The sequence below is a fragment of the Colias eurytheme genome, chromosome 5 (genome assembly GCF_061535395.1).
Source record: "Colias eurytheme isolate Ceu_HAF_F1 chromosome 5, ilColEury1 Martin Lab GWU primary, whole genome shotgun sequence".
NCBI lineage: Eukaryota > Metazoa > Arthropoda > Insecta > Lepidoptera > Pieridae > Colias > Colias eurytheme.
In genome coordinates this window covers 11,781,479-11,799,305 of record NC_142984.1, presented here as the reverse complement: position 1 = coordinate 11,799,305, position 17,827 = coordinate 11,781,479, and the positions used below count along the sequence as shown (strand labels likewise).

Sequence of the window (17,827 nt, the reverse complement as noted above, 5' to 3'; positions counted from 1 at the left end):
CTATAATATGTATGGATATTAACCTTATGTCCTATAGGTCCGGGTAGCCCAGTTGGTCCGATGGGCCCTGGCGGGCCGGCGGGGCCGATCGGGCCAGCGGGCCCGACTGCGCCGGCCGGCCCCGGCCTGCCCTCCGCACCCGTCACGCCGTCCGCTCCGGACGGGCCCGGGGGCCCCGGTGGACCTGGCTCACCAGGTTCTCCCTATATTATCACACATGTCCTTTATACAATACTTATAGTATGTATTATAATAACAATTAAAGCTCTTGTTGCACAGTATTAGTACGGCTAGCAAGCTATAAATGAAAATTCAGTGTTAATATTTTATATATAAATAAAAATAGATATTGTTAATATAATTTTTTATGTTCAATTTTTAACCGACTTCAAAAAAAAAGAAGGAGGTTCTCAATTCGGCCGGTTTATTTTTTTGTGTTTTTTATGTATGTATACATAATATTACGCCGAGGCTTCTGAACCGATTTTAGTCCGGGATACATCGCCCATTTTTGCAAGTGATTACTATCAAGCTAATTTTTCGTGAGTAGCTTTATTTTGATGAGATGCCCAATAATTTCATGTACGAAACTCTCGATTGTGGTAGCTACCAGAGGAAACAAGGATAAAATATTTTGATTTGATGGTTCTCAAATATTAATTACTAACTGAATGTTTTTTTTTTGTTCAATCTCAAGATAATTATCTAAATTATTCGAAAAAATATTTGTCCTACAAAATCTATGGTTTGATCAAAGAGTCCCCCTTTCCAATGTGTATCGATAACGAAGTCATCATAAATGATTACTAACCAGCAGATTTTTTTATTTTCACTTATTTAATACTTATATAATTCAACAGACATATTGTCCTACAAATTGCGTAATAAATATTTGAGAACCGTCAAATCAAAATTTTTTATCCTTGTTACCTCTGTAAGCTACCACAATCGAGAGTTTCGTACATGAAATTATTGGGCATCTCATCAAAATAAAGCTACTCACGAAAAATTAGCTTGATAGTAATCACTTGCAAAAATGAGCGATGTATCCCGGACTATTTTACGTTATTCTCATTAATTGATTTATGCGGAATTGTTTCGAATTGGTCCTATAAAAATTTGATTCGGATAGGCACACTAGTTTTTTGTCTGATCTCGATTAGGTACTCAATTGAAATCTAGCAAGTAACTTTGATTCACTTCCCTGTTACCGATTGAGATGAAATTTTGTACCTATATGTATGTAAATTGACTAGCGATGAAAATTCATTATGACATAGAGCTGATTTGATGATGGAAACCTATTTAGTAAATAGCACATCTAAATAACATTTAGTAGGTAATCACAGGTCGTAATTAATAATATCAAATATTTTTTATTTTTTACTTTTCCGTTTTTGAAGTCTACCTAAGTAACTATATATAAATTGTAAATTCTTATATTGAAATTAAGCTATAGTTCGGCAATAAACTTATTTAAAAAAAAACAAAGAAATACTTTGCTTTTAATCTTATAATATTATAACATGTATAATTTGCGTACCTACTGTTCTAATTGTTTTTCTCCAAATATTTTTCGATAATCACTCACAATCGTAATATTTTTATTTTTTACAATAATTATAGGTAATACTGCAATCCCCATACACTAAGCCAATAATTATAATACGTGTAAAAAAATTCTAACAACATGCAACGCCAATTTATAAATATGTATAAAAGCAATAAATATATGAATACTGCCACGATATTAATAAAAGTACGCAGAAAGCTCTCACCTTCAGCTGAATGATAGACTGCGCGGAGATGTTGTGGCCGGCCGCCTGCAGGCCCTACAGGCACACGGGAAGCATGCGTTATGCTGAACACTTCGCGTGCCACTTGTATACTCCACTGACTGCCGACTACTGGCCACCGCTCACTGAACCCTTACTTGACATAACATAACGTTATAATATGTAATAACGTTAATACGTTGCGGCTCAGAGTCAGTTGCATCAGTTTCAGAGTATTCACGTAGCATGCAGATTGCAGATGTAATAAATAATATAAACGTCAACAGCACTAATAAACGATAATCTACTCAGTACACTACATACACCCACCGCAGAATAACCTACGATAATACGGAAAGAAGCGCAAAATAATTTGAAAAGCAAACCGTGAATTGCCAATTGAACGAATACGTAAATACTGTAACAGTTCGGTTCTAAAGGAAATACCTTCACAGCAATGATTTCGGCAGTAGTGTAGGGACTCATCTTATAGTTGTCCACCGATCTTTTGACGCCCTGTAACCCGCTATTTATCACATTTTTGTTGATTTACGTTCACAAGAATAGTGAGCTGGAAAGGGCAACTTTTAAAGAACTTGGCTTATGGTTGTTATGGAGTGGGAAAAGGTTATGCAAATGAGAGCATCATAATATTATTATAATAATAATATGATGCTCTCATTTGCATACCAATACTCGACAAAAAAAAATTGACAGCTCCTATTGCAAATCAATCGTTTGCTTTTAATAAAAAATATACCTACATATAAGGGGGCGTCCATAAATTACGTGAGTTGTTTTAGGGGGGGAGGGGGTCGAGTAAAATCTCATCTAACCTTACGTTGGGGAGAGGTGTAAAATTGGGGGGGTGTCGGCAAATATCACGCAATTTTTTTTTAATTGAAACTAACCAAATTATACTCTTTTGGTCCATTTAATCCAAATAACATGCTTAGATTTTAATGTTACGGTTAAGATTTAAATATTCTATTGTTACCTTGTTATAACACTTTAACTTTCAGCAGTATTAATTACTATTTTTAACTAGTCGTAAACAAAAGCACGAAACAATTTTTTTTCTTTTTACAATGACAAATAATCATAAGAAACCCACATTTTGAAAAATCTCACGTGAGATGAGGGGATGGGGGAGGGGGTTCAATAAAATCTCATGATATCTCACCAGAGGGGGAGGGAGGGTCAAAAAATGGACAAAAACACCTCACGTAATTTATGGATGCTCCCTAATCAGTAATCAAATAAAATAAAGACAGCTCTTTGCAATACTGAAATCCTTAGTGAAATCGTTCAGGGTGATTGACTCCTGTCGCTTTGTGTTGTCTTGAAAATTAACACATCACATCAACAAATATTTTATTGTAATTTTTCATAATTTTGTTTTACTCTTGTAAAATTTAATTAAAAGTTTACCTTGACGGCTGAGAATACATCAAAGCCGGGGCTCCCGTGGTCCCCCTTCTGCCCTTTGTCCCCCGGCCGGCCCTGGAACATCATCACACGCTCATTTTCAAATTACCTCTAAACTATTGAAGCGTAATAAAATTTATAAGATTTAGATAATGATTCAAATTTCAAATATACATTAATAATATGTAAAACACAGACAAACGTCATCGTTAGGTATACCTCGTAGTTTGGAGATAATTGTTAAAAGCCAAACAAACAAAATATAAACTCTTCAGCATTATAAATTATAATACTACTTTACAACAATAAATGAAATCGATCAAATGATCTGAGAGATTGTAAAAAAAACTACTTACGGGATCTCCTTTCGGTCCGTCTAATCCTATTGGACCCTGAAAAGTGAACATGGTCCCATTACGACATGTTTCATTATAATAAGCTAATTAATATGTAAGTATACCAATCAATAATGCTCTAAGATGAAATCTCGATGTATGGTTATTCTAGAATACCTATAGTTAGTGAAACCATCAAACAACACACTGGCGCGGAAGACATTGGAAGGGACAAAAATGAAAATATAACCTCGATGAGGGCCGATCGATGGGCGGGTGTAACGAAGGATGTGAACCGAAGGAAAATTGTAATTGAGCGGTGGGGAATACATTATGTCTGCTACAACTGGTTAATACAATAATTATGAATTCTATAAAAACTATGGGTAGGGAACTGGACCTAGATCCATAATGTATTTCTATGCATAAACAATGACTTCACGCGCATATCGCCAGAGAGTGCCGCTTAAGGATAACACGATGCATAAACTACTGTCTATTGTTAGTAAAACCCAAATTACATTAATCTACAAGGATTTACGATTCAGCCGGGTTAGGATTTGGATCTACCGAGCACCACTACGAGGTTAATGAACAGTCTCTTTGCTCTGGTGTCGCTGGTCTGCGACAGCCAGGAGAACAGTTTACAATTAATGTTTTTCGTTGGGAGTATCTAGTTTAGAATGGCTTGGATGTCGGGGTTAGTTGCAAAGATAATCTGGGTTTAGTGCGAGACGAGGCGGATGGGTACGGGGGCGGCGCTTACCATGAAGCCTCGTTCGCCTTTCTCGCCCTTGCTCCCCTGAAACGTCACACCATTTTACATTGAATCCACCACTCGTGTTTGCTATTTGCCCTACTCCGGTCAGCTGACACCGTACATTGTAAAGGGGACGAGCTCAAGAGAACGACCGACAGAACGCCTCTCATGCGACATCAGCGTGACTTATCTGTTAAGTTTCATGAGTATCACCGTGTTCAATGGTAAATATTATTCAGTAGTACCGGTAACATTGTGCATCGGTAGAAATGTGTTGTGACATCAACATTATTATGTCATAAAGAAATAATAAGTATCTAAGAAATAAAAAAATAATAAAAATAAAATAACATAAAATAACTACCGGGAATCCGTTTTTTCCTGGCGCTCCCAGTAACCCCTGAAAGTAAGTAAAAAAATAAATAGTAAACTTAAATAATTATGTTAAAAAAACTGTATAAATAATAAAAGATCACATAACTAAAAAGAAAATAAAATATGTACCTATCCATAAAAAATGCATTAAGAAAGACTGAGAGATTTAAGTGAGTAGTGTTGTTTCTTTTTACACTTATAGTGAGGTAGACTCACCGGAGGTCCCGGCTCGCCGGTGTCTCCTTTCTTGCCCTTCTTCCCCCTCTTGCCCGGCGGCCCCGGCGGACCTGAAAGCAGACAACAAGTAATGCTTATTAACGATATAATATATAAAATAAATAAATAAAATAAAAAGCCTTTATTGTTGATCTTAATTTAAATTACAAAACTTTTCCAAGTATGCCTAAGAACTAATTACTCCTATACTCGTATCTTATAGATACCGGCATTTAAAAATTAAAATTGGTTTGTACGCGGCCTGTAGGAGGCAGAGTGGCGAGCCGTCGATGACGCCACGAGAGCCCTCCGCTCGACACAGCACTCTGTCAGCTATCAAGTATTAGGTACATAACTACGTAATATCTGTAGGTATAAGCAAACACAATAATTTACATAAAAAAGTTGTGATCCTTTAAATTTAAACTTGAAACACCTTGTCTGTGTCAAATTAGTATACCGGTTACTACACCGTTGGAACACATCAAATAAAAAATATAATATTTCCTAATTAATGATTTCCACAAAAATATCTTTGAGCCAAATAGGGGCGGTTAAATAGGTAACAAAAAAAAATACCGGCCGAATTGAGAATTCCTCCTTTTTTTGAAGTCGGTTAAAAATGTTTTTATGTATGTACATACACCGATTACGCCGAGGTTTCTGAACCGATTTACGTGATTCTTTTTTGTTTGATGTGGAATGGTTTCGAATTGGTCCCATAAAAATTTCATTCGGGTAGGCCCAGTAGTTTTTATTTTATGAGCATTTTTGTCTGATCTCGATGACTTTATTGAAAATCTAGCAAGTAACTTTGATTCACTTCCCGGTTACCGATTGAGCTGAAATTTTGTATACGTATGTAAATTGGATAGTGATGAAAATTTATCATCACATAGAGCTGATTTGATGATGGAATCGGAATATGAACTCAGTTATTAATTGACTGCACTTTATCGAGTTTGGGCTCGTTTGATTCGTGTTGAAAAATACACTAAAAAGTATTAAATGAAAATAACTACGTTAAAAAAAACCGACTTCAAAAACGGAAAAGTAAAAAATAACAAAGATTGGATATTATTAATTACTGCGTATTATTTAGATGTGCTATTTATTAAATAGGTTTGAAGTCGGTGGCAAGCACTATATTAAGCCGGTAAGTTTTACATTTGCTTGGCACCGACATCAAACCTATTTAATAAATAGCACATCTAAATAATACGCAGTAATTAATAATATCAAATCTTTGTTATTTTTTACTTTTCCGTTTTTGAAGTAGTTTTTTTTTTTAACGTAAGTAGTTATTTTTTTAGATTTTGTGTTAACTATTATTCAGTTGAGTATGTGCACTTTTTGTAGCACACATTGCGGTTACGTACAGGCGCCGAGCAGAGGGGCCGTTGTGCATAGTCTAGACTCAGTATTTACGAGAGCGTCCGGTGGCGGGCCGCGTGACGCGCCAATGTCACGCGAGAGGTGCGCGCTCGGGCGCGAGCGGAGAGCATGCAGGACGCGACCCACTGACCCGCTCATCCCAGTCATTGACGATAGCATCAGGGCAAACAAAATTATTTTTGCTTGCTCTGATGCTATATTTAATGTAGGTATTCTATAAGCAATAAGCGCAAGAACCTTGCAGACGGCAGTTAGTTTTTCATGTCGATTCACAGGTGAAACTGCGTTTCGTTAATGAATCTCTACTAGGAAACAACGGTATCGCCTGGACAGGCGTTCCTACTCGCGACAGACAGCGAGTCGCGGCGCGAGCGGGCACGCGCGACAGCGCTAATGCGATTACCGACTCCCGGAGGTCATCGCTAATGCACCATTTGTTACAACAGGCCATAACTAAATCATCTCCATTATACATTCATAGAACGTCATTTATGTGATGGACTGCTATGGTTTATTTTAATGAGACATAAAACACCTATAATTATATTCGCATAAACTTTTACGTAGAGTCTGTAAATAAACATTGTTTACAAACATACAAAAAATGTAGTTATAAATAAAACATAGCCGTGGACAGTCGTACCTGAATACAAATTTTCAGAAATCGCTTCTGAAAAATATTATGAAAAGAAAATGAAAATGCATGAAAAGTGGGTTAAATTGGACTCTAAAGGAGTCGGTTTATATACACAAACATATCTGCAGGTGAAGCTAATACAAAAGGTATGTATACAGCGCGCAGCGGTCGGTGGGGCGGGCTCGGCGGCGAGCAGACGGCGCGACAACGGATCAGCCGGATTAGCTGTGTGCGCGCCGCTTTACGTCAAATTTTGCTGCATAATGCACGCCGTGTGAGCCCGTCCATGCGCTCGTGAGCTCGTAGCGACTGCATGCGCATTATACACCTTGTTTATGACTTTTCGATTAGCTCAACTCTACAAGAACACCCTTTTGACAACATAATAATATTATACCTTATATTATAATAATAGTATGTATTCCTTTATTAAGGCGTTTTGATCACCTCTTCACTAACTTAGACAACAGGCACGCCATGACCCATTGTTAAATAATATATATTTTTTAATAAATTTATTTTGTTGTTGACCGTAACTACTTCCGTAGTTTTTTTTTATTTACCACCTCACCGGTAACGTCACAATCTTCAATTACCTACATGTTAACTGTTCCAATAGTTGAGAGCTATTACGAGACGATGCATCTCACTACTGCTACGTAAGAAGAAAATAATAATAGTGGTAATATTTCCTACTTACATAATAGTGAAGGCTATTAAAATTGTCAATCATAACGTTTCTTTTGACGATACCAAATCAATTTTAATTTAAAGTAACTTAACACGTTGTAGACGGGCTACGAAGCAGCTACGTTTTTTTTGTCTACAAAATCTTAAGGGAAGTTCACCAACAATAAAATGTATCGTAACTGAAGTTGTTTTCATCATTTTCACTATAATTCTGTTTAACAATATGGTAGGCAGGTAATTGCATAATTTAACAGTATGCGGGGTCGCGGGGGCACGGGGGTCGAGGGACCGGCTCGTGCGGCGGACGCAGTTTATCGGCCGGCGCGGAATTGACGGCTGAATTAGTTACCTTTGCCAATTAAACTGGAGCGTTCAATGCGAGTGAAGGAAAATACGAGAATGCCAGAAAAGTTGGGAAATGTTGGGTAAAGAAACTCGTTGACGTCAAAAAGTCAAAAGTCGCATTAGCGAGTTCGCTTCTATATTTTATAAGTTTTTAAAGATACGGGAGCTGTACATTCAATTGACATTTAGTTATTTAAATAAATTGATCAAATATTAAAATTGAAGTAAAGCTTGTTTGGTCGAGTGGGCCATGGGCTGAGGCGAGGCGAGGGGACCGCAGGGGCTATATTGCCAATAGCGCCTTAATTAAATATCGAAGATTCTTTGTGCGTGTTCCGATTTACGCAAAATCATCCGTCTGTGTGGCTAGTAACATGTATCGTATCGTATCTATACAAATTGAAAAATAAGAAATCTGATTACAGAACATAATTTTATTATGCTACTTATAATGAAGATTTGTTTTGTTGAATACATAATTAAAAAATAAGAATTATGGATGTGTAATAACAATAGACACACTTTTTACAGTGGCAAAATAAATAAGAATATCTGTTTCACGCGGTATTCTCTTCGAGATGTCCCTAACACGCGGCCGAGCAGAAGCAGGGCTCGCGAGCCTCCCTCGCCTGAACGTGGATAAGCGAGTTAATCCGAGGGTGAAATGTGTCGCGAGAGGAATTGCACGCAAATCGAGTTAGCGCTAAGCGTCATCGCGCCACACTTGAGAAAGTAATCTTGTTTTTTCCGAGGACCCTTCCAGCGCGTAATGAAAATATTGTGTTTAGCAAAATTGTGACATTACGAGTATTGTGCAAATGTAGGGCGCTCGTCGCTCGGCGGGAAATCTGCAACGTACTAGCGAGTCTCCCCACTTTGTACATTACATTCTCTGTATTGAGGCGCGGTTCACATCTGTTTAATAGTTATGATCGTGAAATTACTCAGTTCTAAAGACATCGTAATATGTAGGTGCGTATGATATTGTGTTCTCCATAGATATATTTACCTAACAAACAATATCTTGTATGAGGACAAATTACATTTCTCTTAAGGCTCAATTTTACTGAGAATCAAATGAATCTCTAGTGGCACGTTGGATCATGCGATAACTTTGTGATAAACCGTTTTGTTATTTCGATCGTCGTCCGCTTCACCGGCCGAGTTCCGAGGCGGACGATGGCAAAAGTAAGGTATAAAACCTGGTAATGGGCCAAGTTCGGTTGTTATTGCTAACTGTTGTTTCCAATTGTATCCGTAAACATGACTGCAGCCCCTCTCGGTAACGTTCCAGAAACTTCGCCTCTTTCGAGATAATCTGTTACACTTTAACTTTGTTCTGTTTACCTGCGAATTTGTAGCCAAGCTAATTATTAGTAGTATACAAATTCTAAGTGTTCATGGGGTTTCGTTTAAAAAAAATAATAAAATATATTATTTACCTACCCTATAAGTATAAGGTATACGCTATAGGTACATACAAATCGAATATCGTTTGAGGTCGTGTTATGTGTATTTGGTAGAATCAAAGAGAAGACGTAGTGACGCGCTTTAAAATAATATTATGAAGTATACCTACCTAAGTGTAAAATTCCACGCGGTATGAAGACTATCGAAACGTTTAGTTACAACCCGTAATTTTGTTATTATACTTATATATCTATTCATTTTTAATAGAATTATTAAATCTTTAAAGTATATTTTAATAATGTAACAATTACGTTAAACGCTGTAATTTCCAATCGAACCAAATTACATACAATTTCGTTTTTATGGGATCCTTTTTCGTACGAAGGGTCTCATTATAGCGCCGTGTAGCTCTTACCGCTCCCCCTCGTCATCCCCCCCACCGTCCGCATCTTTCACCTTGTCCTTACAAGCACATTTGACAAATAGGCATCTAGTTCAATATAATTATTATTGTTATCAAAAAATAAGATTATCATTTGAATAAATTTTTGTTGTTTTTATCCATCGTAAGAAATTATTTACCTTCCTTTCGAATAGAGTTAAGAGTATTGCTTGAAGTTGCAACCGAGGAGTATACTCCGTAGCTCGTAAGTAAGTTACATCGGAAACACTTAGCATAACATTACAAGGCCGGGTTCGAACATGAATCTATCTCGCAACTTGTGGCACTCATGAATCTTAAACTGTGTACTGTCTCCGAATTGCATCGTAACACAAATATTGAAATATTTTCAAAATTAAGTGATTTATCTGTCTGTTTTACCTACCAGATATCGCATAACATTTGACAAATATCTTTTCTAAATCTCAAAATATTTCTCACCTAATAGAGTATCTATAAATGAAATCAAGTTCGATAAAGATGATATTTATAGAAGTAAGATATTTGAGAAGTTATTATATATATATATATATATATATATTTACATCATACAATCTTTTTGGCGTCATGCACGTCGTGCATCATTACGACGTCCCCCAGTTTCGCTTGCATTTTTTAACATGTGTTAATGAATATTGCTTAGTTTTTCAATAGCCAGCTCCGTGGGGTACGTCATTTTCGGATAATTAAATTTTTCGCGATATTCTTCTTGCGTTCGTGCCGCAACATTTTTGAGCCCCGAACCATGGTCATAAATTATAGGCGTCCTGGATATATTGATCGTGATTTACCTATTGCATCGACTATCTAGCGTCCTCATTGATAGCATGAACGGCATTTGTGAGTGCGACGTTGCCAGATTTCGGTTTACTATATCTTTCTTTTATTAACGCTTGTCTTTTCATTTATACCAATTTAGTCAGATCTATACATATACGGATGCACATTATTTTTATATCATTAAAAAATAATCTATCTACACGTATTAGTAACAATGGATTTTGATAAAGTTTAGTACACAAATCTATACTAATACAATTATAAAGCTGAAGAGTTTGTTTGTTTGTTTGTTTGTTTGAACGCGCTAATCTCGGGAACTACTGGTCCGATTTGAAAAATTCTTTCGGTGTTAGACAGACCATTTATCGATTAAGGTTATAGGCTATCATCACGCTACGACTAAGAGCTAGCGCGCACGAGCAACTTTGTCTCCGCAACTATTTTGTCTCTCCCATCAATTTGTATGGGGAGTTGCGTCGCTACGTGCGCGCACTTTCATACTAGCCCATGGGTGGAGAGACAAAATAGTTGCGGAGACAAAAAAGTTGCGTGACTCCACTCCTGTTAGACACAGGAGTGGAGTCACGGGGGTGAAACCGCGCGGAGCAGCTAGTAGTTTATAATAAGATAAAGAAAATTAAGCTCCTGTCTGTAATTTTTACATGAAAAATCGCAGGTAGTTGCTAAAATAACAAGCATTTAATTATGTACATGTTTATCTTGTCTATTTTTTATAAATTTAAGACAAGTAGGTAGGTAATAACTTCATTTGTGGGTCAATAGGTATATATAGGTATGATAAAAATCGGGATTGTATCCTACCATGGCCTGAACCAATATTATATATGGATGTCAAATATTATATACGGACGTCCAATATCTATATACGGACGTCCAATATCTATATACGGACGTCCAATATCTATATACGGACGCCTAATAGCTATATACGGACGCCTAATAGCTATATACGGACGTTCAATAACCTGACTACTTTAATTGTAAAAATACGGCACTATTTGCGGCAGTACTGTTTGGCTACTAACAAGCTACTGTATGATGGAAATACTGTTACCAATCGTGTTGCATCACTTGCATCATATTGGATTATTCCCATTTGTCCCCACAGATTTCCCAGGGATCAATGGGAATTATTGGCATTTAGTAGGAAGAAATATTTTTAGAGAGAAGAAGAAAGATTTTGAGAATATCCCACTAGATTTGAATTGAACATTCGTATAATAATTGGACGTCCGTATATATAGCTATTGAGCGTCCGTATATAGCTATTGGCCGTCCGTATAAAGCTATTGTACGTCCGTTCAATATAAACATAATATTATTTATGTTGTTATATTAACTGAAAGTTACGTTCGTGGTCTTTTCGCTTTAAATCTGGCTTATAAAGAATTTCACCCACTACCGTCGCTTAAATTTCCTCCAATTTGGTAACATTTTTCATTACTGCTCCACTCCTATTAGCTTTAGGGTGATATTATATAGCTTTTGGACTTCCTCAATAAATGAGCTATCCAACACTGAAAGAATCAAATTAATCAAATCGTACTAGTAGTTCCTGAGATTAGCGCGTTCAACCAAACAAACGAACTCTTCTGCCCCGTAGGTGATAGCTTGATAATATTATGTAGCCTATAGCCCGACCTCTTAGTAATATTCATGCAAAATTTCAAGTAAATCCATGCAGGAGTTTTTGAGTTTATCCCGGACGTACATACAGACAAACAGACAAAAATTCTAAAAACTATATTTTTGGCTTTTATATCGATTGTAGATCACGCCTCAAGTATTATTTTAAAAAAATATTCAATGTACAGTTTAGACGATTTTATTATAAAATAAAATAAATGAATAAAAAAAAATGTTGTGTGGTTTTATGAAACCACGGTAAAAGTGAAACTTTCCAAACACTACTTTATACCTACTCGGCAGCTGACCGTCACGCGACATGCGCTACACAGACCAAAAAGTTTGAGACGATGTAATAAAAGTTTCACTTTAAAATTGTTTTATTTCAGGCATGTAAATCCCATATTGTTTTTTTTATTATATGTATAGATAATAGATATGGATTTACTAAACATTTTTGGCAGCTTTATCATCAGCAAACTCGGGCTCCTAATGATACGCAACGCGTACACCTCCTACGGCGAATATTGCAGTCAGTGGTAAATATTATGATTGTGATGTATTGTTGCGAACGAGCTGGCAACGTCGCAGTTGTGGACGCCAAATACGCGGAGTCGGAGTCAGGAAATCCCCGAGTTATACGACTGTAAATATACGCGCGACAGCAGCGCCTCATCTGCGCTAAGATTTCTTCTCGAACTTTTTAATATATTATTGCAGCCATTTAAGCGATATTTTGGCATCTATCGATATTTGTCCTACGGTTTGTTAGGACCAATAGGACGTAAATGCCACTGGCTATCAAAGTGGCGTCCAGTATTCGGACGCCAAAAGCAGGTGGACGCCAGTTTAAATGCATTTTTGTCTTCAGAGGACGGCTGTTTGTTTGAGGGATAAATATATATATATATATATATATATATATATATATATATAGTTTATTCAGTAAACATAATATTATAGGAAGGCACAAACACTCGTGGTTGGCGCCGCGTGATGTCGCGGAGAGCTGACACTCCACCCTGCCCACTGCACACGAGACACTAGACACTACACCCGACACGCGACACTCCACATTGCACCGCGCTCGAGGCCACTTCTGTGTTACGTTTGTGCTGTTTTTCTTAACACTACAGCTATTTACAAAGTTTAAGATCCGGGAAAGTAACTTTAACTAACCCTCTATACCTTCAAAAGGTGTTTTAAGATAATAGATTGTATGGGACTTACTTTTTAAAATAGAAAGCCGAAAATTTGTTAACATACTTACTCTATGTTGTAAATTTAAAATTTTTCGAAACTATCTTTTTCAAAATCGATATTAAAGGTTTAAAATATATTTATCGGATTAAAAGTAAACAGAAAAATTGGAAAATCCAAAAGTGCACGCCTCATAATTTTTTTTTAATAAATATTTATTAATTATTATTTTTGTTTATTTAATAACAATTAAACCACATCGAATCAGACCCTGAAAAATGAAAGGGTTCTATTCCTGAGCATACTCAAGCGTAAGAGAAAAAAAAAGACTCGATTAGTAAAGTATTTCGGTCGCTATCGTGTTAACAAGAAAAAGGATCCGCACATACAGACACACGGACGTCCAAGACAGAACTTTTTTAATCTGTTTTTTAACTAGTTTAAATAACAAAAATGACATCAAAAATATCATGAACGTTAAAAATAGTGTTTTTTCTTAATATGTGTGTGTATGTATTATCTTACAAGTGCAATGTATGATACATAAAGACATTTTAAGTTTGAAAAATCAGATGTTTTGCGCGAAGTGACAGTAGTACCCACCTCAACGCTTCGCTTATGAGGCGTGCAAAAGACATGAATAACGCCTCGGTAAACTCGATAAGAACATCTATTTCTAATCTTAAATGCGTAAGTAACTATGTCTGCCTGTCTCTTCTTCACGGGATTTGGATGAAATTTGGTACAGATATAGTCAGAGACCTAAAAAAGCACATAGGATAGGTTTAACCCGCATCCCGATGGAATTCCCTATGCGGGTTTTTCTTTTACTACGCGGGCAAAGCCGTTAGCGGAAAGCTAATAGGTATTTATATTTTTTCTGGTAAAATATGGAAAGAAAGTTTAATAAGGATAATATTGCACGTTTTAATAAAAATTGTAGTTCATTGGAAACATTCTTAGGAAAACGTCATCAATTTAACTGATGATTAAATTGCCTTTTTTATTTCACATACGGCCGATTTTTCAATGCTTGGATAAAACTTACCTATCCGTCCAATAGAGTATTAACGATAATGTTAAAATGTCACGTAAACTGTCAAATACGGGCAATTAGAATACGTTTTTAAAATGTGTTTTATACATTATTGGACGAATAAGTATGCAAGCATTGAAAAATCGGCCCTTAGACAGAATAGGTACATAACTGCAATGTGATATAAATCTTCTACACAATTTTGTAACTTTTACTCATATTATATACAAGTATTATACTGTAGCGAGATAAATATTTAATTCTGGATATACAAGGTTGTTTTCCTTGTTGCCTCGAAATAGTGAAAATATGATTTAGCAACGTGCACTTTTTTATCTTAATTTGACGTGTGAGTTACGACGTGATGTGATAAATTAGATTAGAGTGTTGTAGCGCTTCGCTGGGACCTTCCCTGGCGTGCCGGCCCTCGCAGTGTTGCTGCAGCGCCGCAGCATCCCTGACAACCCCTCGCTCACATTTAGCATATTTGACGTCTCTTTACATTATTACATTCAATGATCTTCATTTCCAATGTAACTATGCATATAAAAATATATAAATGTATGTGTGTACTAGAGTACACACGTAAGAAGTGAAACTTCTTTATGACCTATGACCGAAAAATTTCACGAGTATATGGCGTAACGCAAAAATGTCACGCGTACGGCGTAACGCAAAAATGTTACACTAAATTTTTGTCCAACCCCGATAAAGAAGTTTCACTTCAATAAAAATGTGTGCGTGTACTAGTGTACACACGTAAGAAGTGAAACTTCTTTATGACATTATTTTTAAAAAAATAATTTACTATATGCAACTTTACAGAAATACGTCGAATCACGCGTGATAGGGATAAGAAAAAGATGGCGCGTAACGTAACGGAAAAATGTCACGCGTAACGAAAAAATGTAACACTAAATTTTTTTCCAACCCCCATAAAGAAGTTTCACTTCAATAAAAATGCCTGTACATTGTACATACATTGAACATAGGTATTTAAATATTTAGAAGAAAGATAATTGAGACAGAACAAGAATTATAAAAATTTAGTAGTGACTCTACAATTTTTAATTGTCTGAGATTTGAGATCGCTGTTTTAGTGATAAGGCCGTCTTTTTATGCGTAATTGTGTTATATGTTTGTCCTTCCGTATTTTTTACCACTTTTAGATTAATTAAATGTAATAATGTCTGGGTAAATGTATAATTTATCTGCAACAGTAGTATTTGACACCATAATATCTCTTTAAGCGCTGATGACAGGAGCTCGCCGCGGGCAGGTGCCGAGGCCCGCAGTCCGAGCGTCTCGCCGGAGCCCCCTGCCTGCCTCCTGCCTGCCTCCTGCCTGCCCCGCGCGCTGTCCTGACCAGCCACAGCCGTCACACGATGTTGGCCAGAACAATCTCGTGGGCTCGAATAGCTAAACATCGCCCGAGGGAACTAGCTTTATGAACACAATTGCTTACAAATATATTCGTTGATTTGCTATTATTGCTTGCGCATTTGCCTTTATAACATATTAGTAGTTATTAGTGAATAATGAATAAGATTTAATGTTTTCATTTTCATTTAACATAGAAGAGCCCTTAATAATTGTCTTGATGGATAACTACAAGAGCCTGGTGTTGCTCAGTTCACAATAAATGAGTTTCATGAAGTACACTACCCGAAGCCCCGAAAGAACATTAGGACGCATATTCAGCCATAATAGAGGCAATGTCACACACGAAAATGATAAAGTATTTACTATCTGGCGAGGCGGCGTAACGCGTGGGTCGGTAATGATATATCGGCCGATTCATCACAACACGCGCTACCGCAGCACCCGGCGTCGCTCGACTTCATTACTACATTGTACAGAACATCCAACATTCGCCCACTGTTTGTCATGTTGTTATTACTCTAATGGACCGCAATTACGGGGGCTCTTTGTCACGTTCGTGTTTATTATACAAAGTAACTTACGCGCTGTACAGTTCATTATATATTTTAACCCATTGACCACCGTAAGGCCCGATCGGGGCGCGACACAATAGATTTTCTATTGTGTCTGTGATTCCGAGGACTGATGGATTAATGAGGATGACACTGACGAAAATGTTTTAGTGTCACTCACAAATCACTCTTTTATTCAAAACACATTCAGGCGTCGCGTCGGCCCGAATTGTAAAGGCGCTCGTAATGCAGAGCCGCGTCCACTGGCTCCCCGGGGACACGGCGCGTCACGTCGCGTCATCAATCATACAGTGCTACGTCATTCTGCAAGTTGTCACATCGGACGATTATGCGGTTGATGAACTGAGGGATTCGACTAAATATAAGCTCCTGAAATATTTGCTCTACTTAAGGACAGGACATGCGGAGGGTTTTACGTAGATATACAGCATGACAAAATATGAGATTTTTACGCGAGCGAGTCACGTCATTACTGTCTGATCTACAAAATATACGAAACCATAAAGTAATCAATAATCATTGTTTATTCATTTATTTTTACAGGTAAAAGTTTTATCTTTTCTTATATGCGTCGTAATTGTGAATTGAAATATTATATTATTGTGTTACGCTTATGTATGCAAATATAAATAGCTGACAGAGAGATAATTTATATTCTCCGGTAAAAGCTGTTCCTTAAACAAAGATTAGGTCATAAAAGAAAGATACATTTAAATTAGATGGCAAATAATATGTTTGATGAGTCGCTATTTGTGTGAAATTGTGTGAGCGTGTAATTCAGCTGAGGGCCCGCATCGCGAGGGCTCGCAATCGGTACCAATAGTATCTACGTAAACGTCTTTACTAAAGTATATAAGAACTATAAATAATCGGTATTGTTCTGAATAGCTTTTTTTAAATTCACTTATGTGTACACGCAGTCCACCTTATGAAAACATTGAAGTATCTCAACGTAAATGAAAACAAAATCACAGTCCAAAATCAAACGGTTTAACTTATCAAAAAATTGACAAGCGAGTCGGATCACGAATCCTGCACATACAATCAGTATCAAGTGTCATATGAATTACATAAGAGACGGGCGAATGTCGTGATGTAGGCATTAAGTGGAGCCGCAGAGCTGACGGCGGCTGGCGGGTCGCGGGTCGCGGGACGGTGACCAGGGGATAAATGATTGAGTACCTGGGGTGTTGGTGCCTTTGTGCATTACAATCGTATGCACATACATACATTATGCTCTATTTATTTATTTTTTATTTATTTATTTATTTATTACGCCAAACCAACAGTAAATACATATAAATTATTGCAAGCTTAAATCTAGAAGTATATAAATGGTAAGGATGTATCTACCAATTATAGGTAAGGACAATTCATTTAGAATATCATAAACTTACTTAA

General features: G+C 36.8%; 1 protein-coding gene across 4 annotated transcripts in view; it reads right to left on the bottom strand.

Moving 5' to 3' along the window:
* Positions 1–17,827, bottom strand: part of LOC149908694 (uncharacterized) — a 191,180-nt gene that overhangs the window by 12,738 nt on the left and 160,615 nt on the right. For all 4 annotated transcript variants that reach the window (XM_090102150.1, XM_090102151.1, XM_090102152.1 and 1 more), the window contains exons 2-8: positions 4,890–4,960; positions 4,663–4,698; positions 4,305–4,340; positions 3,560–3,595; positions 3,207–3,278; positions 1,779–1,832; positions 24–203 (exon numbers count right to left, since the gene is read on the bottom strand). In XM_090102150.1, coding sequence (XP_089958276.1) covers positions 24–203; positions 1,779–1,832; positions 3,207–3,278; positions 3,560–3,595; positions 4,305–4,340; positions 4,663–4,698; positions 4,890–4,960 — 485 coding nt within the window. The remainder of the gene's footprint in view (positions 1–23; positions 204–1,778; positions 1,833–3,206; positions 3,279–3,559; positions 3,596–4,304; positions 4,341–4,662; positions 4,699–4,889; positions 4,961–17,827) is intronic.